Source organism: Carettochelys insculpta, chromosome 1, assembly GCF_033958435.1.
Source record: "Carettochelys insculpta isolate YL-2023 chromosome 1, ASM3395843v1, whole genome shotgun sequence".
In the NCBI taxonomy this organism is placed as follows: domain Eukaryota; kingdom Metazoa; phylum Chordata; order Testudines; family Carettochelyidae; genus Carettochelys; species Carettochelys insculpta.
In genome coordinates this window covers 67,732,165-67,738,164 of record NC_134137.1, presented here as the reverse complement: position 1 = coordinate 67,738,164, position 6,000 = coordinate 67,732,165, and the positions used below count along the sequence as shown (strand labels likewise).

Below are 6,000 nucleotides of genomic sequence, written 5' to 3'. Positions count from 1 at the left end.
CCGCGGGAGCAGCGCGCAGGCACACGGCGGGAGAGCGGCAGTGCGGCCTGGTCCCCGGCCCGGGGCAGCAGGAGCGAGGCGCGGGGGCCGCGGCGGGGCGTGTCGGAACACGGCCCTTCACCCCCGGCCGGGAGCTGGGGAAGCCGAGCGCGCGCGCGGCGGTGGCGACGGCGAAGGCGACGGCTGCAGGAGCAGCAGCAGCAGCAGCGCCCGCTGGCTGCGGCCGTGACAGCGAGAGCCGCTGCGATTGGTGCAACGCCACAGATGGGCTGACAGGCGGGTCACGTGGTCGCGAGGCAGCTGCCGCCGCGAGTCCCGGGGGAGAGGGATCCGCGCGCGGCGGGCGCGGGCTGGCGCGAGGGAGGGAAGGAGCGAGCGGGGGAAGCAGGAGGCGGTGGCGGAGGAGGAAGGGAGCGCTTCGCGGCGGGGTAGTTTACTGGCCGCAGCAGCAGCAGCAGCAGCAGCCGGCGGCGGCGGTGCCCTGCCTCCCGCAGCCCGCAGGGAGCGAGCCCGGCGCCGGGGCGATGGAGCAGCATGGGTACCCTTCCTACAGCAGCCGCAGCCCTGCCTGGGAGGAGCTGGTAGGTGCATGCCCGTTCTGCGCGGCGCAGGCATTTCCCACGCCCCCCCCCCCTTCCCGGCCGCGGTCGCTTGGCCACGGGTGGGTGTTGTCCTCCTTCCTCCTGACCGGCTTCGCCCTCCCCGGGGCTGGTGTGCGGGCTCCCCCGCGGCTGTTAGCCGTGCCCGTCGGTTTGCGCCGGGTCCCGTCCTAGGGGGAAGTGCGGCTCTTTTGCATATTTCGCCCCATTGGTTCGGCGGGACGCCGGCGCTCAGCTCTGAAGGCTGGCGGACAACTTCGTGAGCGGGGGAAGGGACTAGGATTATCCCCTTGGTATTACCCAGGGCTTTCCCCCGCCGGGCGGAGAGGGAGGGGAGCGGACCAGTTTCTGACCGCAGGGGGCCCTGTCCTGAAAACAATCGGAGCCTCTCAACCTATCCCCAAGGGCGACCGGTCCTCCAGTGGCGGGGATCAGCGTGACAGGCGAGTGGGACTGGCTCAACCTGAGCCTGCTAGCGCCAGGGAGGGTCTCCACTTTCTTGGAGCTGGGGCTTTGGGTCCCCGTGGTTTGAGCCTGTCCAGCGCGCGTGGAAGCGGGGAAGGGGGGGGGGAACTCTCGCCGGTGCGAGCAGATCCCTCCCAGCCAAAGCGACAATGCCCCCTATGCAGCCGCGGGATCACGCGCATTTTCCGTCTTCGGTGTTGGCGGATTCCGTGGCTGAGCCTCTCTCTCTTCTGCAACTACACGCGCGCACAACGTGCCACGCAGGATAAAAATAGCCCGTCGCTGGTGGGATTTAATGCGCTCGCGGGCAGCGGAGGCTGGCTGCGCTCGGACACACTGACCTGATCGCGTGCTTTAAACGGGTGAGATGCAAGGCGAGGCTGGAGCTGCTGGCGGCTGTGTGTGTGGCGGGTTGTGTGTTTTCTTTCCAAGTGGAAGTGTCAGTCCAGCGCTCTCCACCCCAGGTTCGTCGCCACCGTCCGGGGTTTAGCTTCACCCCAGACGCACCCGTGCAGATTTCACTTGGTGTTCCTGTCAGTTTTGTACACATGGGCCAGGATAAGAGCATTTTGGCTGTTTCTTTTCCGCGTTTGCATTTTCACGAGGATAGCAGTCTTGCACTGTATCTCTTTGCAGACAACCACAGTGAATTAAATTAAATTAAATTAAACCCCTAGATGTTGATTTATCTGCCTTACCTTTGCTCTATAGTTATTTGCCTCTAACTCCTGGATACTTTTGTCTATATTGTTTGAAAATTCAGTGCTGTCCGACTCACAGAGTTTCCCAGCCATACGTGGGAAGCTGCTTTGATAGCGAAAACGGCTGCACTCGTTTTTCAATAACGCGTTACTGACACAGAAACAATCAAGCAAATGCGAAAGGAAATCCCTTATTTTTGCTTGAGAGATTAGACGTCGTGGGGAGAAAACGGCGGATCCGATTCCCGTTTAATATGTCATTGTTTTAACCCGTAGTAATTACAGTGAAAGCCACAATCTAAAACTCAGCCGGAACCCAGGACAAAAAGCAAATTCAGCCCCACAAGTTGGAAATCCTAGCATAATTTCTGGTTGAGGGATCCAGGCATGTTGCCTTCTCAGACACAGTGGCTTGAATAAACAAGAAACAAATCTGCTCTCAATCACCCACCCCACCCCCATGGGGAGGATTTGCCCATCTATCACTACTTAACATTTAATTTCTGCATTATCACATCAACTAAAGGAATACAGTTTTAAAGTTATGTGATGCCCTTAGCAAAATTATAACCTCAGAACAAAGGTGGAGTTCTTTTGTTTTAGTTTTGTTTTAGATAGGTTACATCCATGCAGCAAAAGGCATATCACTGTTATTACATCAGTGATTTACAGCTGACTACTTCTTTAAGAAACAGAATAATTTCAGAGTACCTCCAGCATAGAAAATTAGGCAGTGTACAAACCCTGAAAATTATTCCTACAACGTAAACCACCAAAAAATGGGTGATGAATGGAAAACCTAAGTTCTAAAATCCTGGTGGTACTATGTAAAATTTCAAAGGTCAAATTTCAATTATTTTTTGTACTTGGAGTTTTGCTCTTGTAAAAGTGCATCCCAAGTGATTTCAGCAAGAGCTAGATCAGGTCTCTAGTAATTTCAGATATGTAGAAGTAATACATAAGAAGTTCCACAGTCCTCATTCAAAGAATAAATAGCTTTGTTTGTGATAGGCTTGAAGAATCAGCCAATTCTGTGTGTGTTTAAATTAGAAATATAAACCATGTGTGTTACACGTGGTTGGTAAAACTTTAAGGAGTCTGAACTTAATCTTAATACTGGCCATGTATAATGTGTAGATTTGCTTTTCTGCCTGAGGTTCATTATCATGGGACATAATAGCTGGTACTCTTCAAAATAATCCCTTTGTTTTGGGTGATATTGCCTTTTCATGATGATCCATAGCTTTTCATCCATAAGCATCCTGATATGGTTTTGTAGCCTGTGCTTATGGAGCCAGTCAGTCATTCACCCCATAATGAAATCTCATTAGCCTTTCTGCTTAATAACAGTATGCCAGTATATTGTTGTTTTTTTGCTTTATCTTGTTTTATTACTAAGTAGGTCATGTGGAGAGTAACAGAATTCAGGCAGGCAGTGCATAATCACCCGAGCTGACATGTATTTGCTCAGAGATACCAAGGCCAGTGAAACAGGTGTGCTTACCACGATCAACCTCACAATTAGAACTGTCTTAATACTTCTTAAATAGTGAGAGGAACAAGGCTTTATTACTCTAATTGCATTATTATAACAGCCTGTGAGGTGAATAAATAAATATCATCCCCATTTTACATATGGAACGAGAAAGGTGAGGTGACTTGTCCAGCCAAAATCAGGAGAATCAACATCAGAGCTGGAATTCTTTGCTCATATTTCTGTGATCAAATCTTATTTTCTCAGAGTAAATTATAATATCTAACGTTTTTATTGTATATGGATTTCAGTCACGCTGTTCCTTCAGACAATATTAAAAACTGTGTAGCTAAAATCTCACAGTGTATAAAAATGAAGATGATTTGTCCTGCATTTTAGGATTCCTTCAGTATGAAGAAGCAGAATGGCAGATGTTGAAAAGGGTCATACCTGCATTGACTTCAGTGGGATTATGCTAGATTTGACCACTTGTGGATCTGCACTGAAATACTCACATTTTACTTTATTCTTTCCACCAGTCTTCATCTGCTTTAGTTCTGATTAGAAAGTTTATAACTATTTAAAATAGCATGACGTGTCAAAATATATTACACAGAAAGCACGATTAAAATCCAAATATTTTATATATATTTATTTATATTTAATAGTTGAATATGTAAATGCATAAAATATTTCACTTATGTGCCTCATGAATCCACTTCAGATCACAGGAAAGTCAGTGGCTTTTGTAGGTTACCGTTCTACTGTAAATAATGGTCAAATTCACTGGTGGCTATAAATAACATGATGTATGAATTTCAACTTGGGAGCAAATTTCTTTTACTAAAACTGGCTTAAATCAGTTTGAGTAACTTAAGCTATAAGATAAAGTGTAATAATAAAGGTAAAATTGTAGTAGTATAGCAAGATGAGAGCCTAAACCAGCAGTCCTCAGTGAGGCAAATATCATTTACACTTTTGCCTGTATGAGGACTTGAGGCCCAGGTTATGTAGACTAGAGCCTTTCTAGAGAAGAACCAGTAAAAACATTGAGGCTGTGTCTACGCTAGAAGCATCTGTCTCCAGAAACTACTGTCAGAAGAGATGTTCTGACAAAACTTCTGTCGACAGATTCCGTTTACATATAAAAGCTGATAGATCTTTAGATGCCCTCTGTTGACAAAAGGGCCCTCTGGAGCATCTACACAGCATTTCTATTGATAGTCTCTGTCAACAAAACACCTTTTGTGTGTAGACACTCTGTGAGTTTTGTCTACAAAAACCCAGTTTTGTCTATAAAACTCTCTACTGTAGACGTAGCCTGACATTTTTATAAACTGACTCTATCCAGGCACAATGTGTCTCTCCCTTGGTGATCACTCAATAATGAGTAGGACATCTTCATGTCACCCTTCTATTTTTGCACAGTATGTACTTCTACAATAAGAACTTCTTACATTCATACAAATGAACAGTTCAGGGTGATTAACATTTAGCATTTACACAACTTTCTTCACTTTCAAAGCACTCTACAAACTAACTGATTACAGAATAAAGAGCATGTTATTACAAACTTACATTAAAACACTGGAGAAACCATATTATGTGTGCATAACTGGCTGGATAACCGTACTCAGAGAGTAGTTCTTAATGGTTCTCAATTCTGCTGGAAAAGCATAACAAGTGGGGTTCTGCAGGGGTCTGTTTTAGGACTGGTTCTGTTCAATATCTTCATCAACGATTTAGATATTGGCATAGGAAGTGCGCTTATTATGTTTGCAGATGATACCAAGCTAGGAGTGGTTGCAGCTGCTTTGGAGGATAGGGTCATAATTCAAAATGACCTGGATAAATTGGAGAAATGGTCTGAGGTAAACAGGATGAAGTTTAATAAGGACAAATGCAAAGTGCTCCACTTAGGAAGGAACAATCAGTTTCACACATACAGAATGGGGAGAGAATGTCTGGGAATGACTACAGCAGAAAGGGATCTAGGGGTTATAGTGGACCACAAGCTAAATGAGTCAACAGTGTGATGCTGTTGCAAAAAAAAGCAAACATGATTTTGGGATGCATTAACAGGTGTGTTGTGAACAAGACACGAGAAGTCATTCTTCCGCTCTACTCTGCGCTGGTTAGGCTTCAGCTGGAGTATTGTGTCCAGTTCTGGGCACCGCAGTTCAAGAAAGATGTGGAGAAATTAGAGAGGGTCCAGAAAAGAGCAGCAAGAATGATTAAAGGTCTAGAGAATGCGACCTATGAAGAAAGGCTGAAAGAATTGGTCTTGTGTAGTTTGGAAAAGAGAGGATTGAGGGGCGACATGATAGCAGTTTTCAGGTATCTAAAAAGGTGTCCTAAGGAGGAGAGAGAAAAACTTGTTCTTTTTGGCCTTTGAGGGTAGAACAAGAGGCAATGGACTTAAACTGCATCAAGGGAGGTTTAGGTTAGACATTAGGAAAAAGTTCCTAACTGTCAGGGTGGTCAAACAGTGGAATAAATTTCCAAGGGAGGTCGTGGAATCTCCATCGCTGGAGATATTTAAGAACAGGTTAAATAGATGTCTGTCAGGGATGGTTTAGACAGTACTTGGTCCTGCCATTAGGGCAGGGGGCTGGACTCGATGGCCTCTCGAGGTCCATTCCAGTCCTAGTATTCTATGATTCTATGATCTGAAATTGCAGACCATATCCAGCAGAACAGACAGAACTAGAATATCTTAAGAGAAACAATCAAATGGAGCACACAACATCCCCAAACATAA

At 46.3% G+C, this 6,000-nt stretch overlaps 1 protein-coding gene across 2 annotated transcripts in view; it reads left to right on the top strand.

The window, feature by feature from the left end:
- Positions 1-405: 405 nt before the first annotated feature.
- The window catches only part of DGKH (diacylglycerol kinase eta), a 297,736-nt gene continuing 292,141 nt past the window's right edge, over positions 406-6,000 (top strand). For both annotated transcript variants that reach the window (XM_074988416.1, XM_074988410.1), the window contains exon 1: positions 406-581. In XM_074988416.1, the coding sequence (XP_074844517.1) occupies positions 525-581 (57 nt within the window). In that variant the 5' untranslated portion in view covers positions 406-524. The remainder of the gene's footprint in view (positions 582-6,000) is intronic.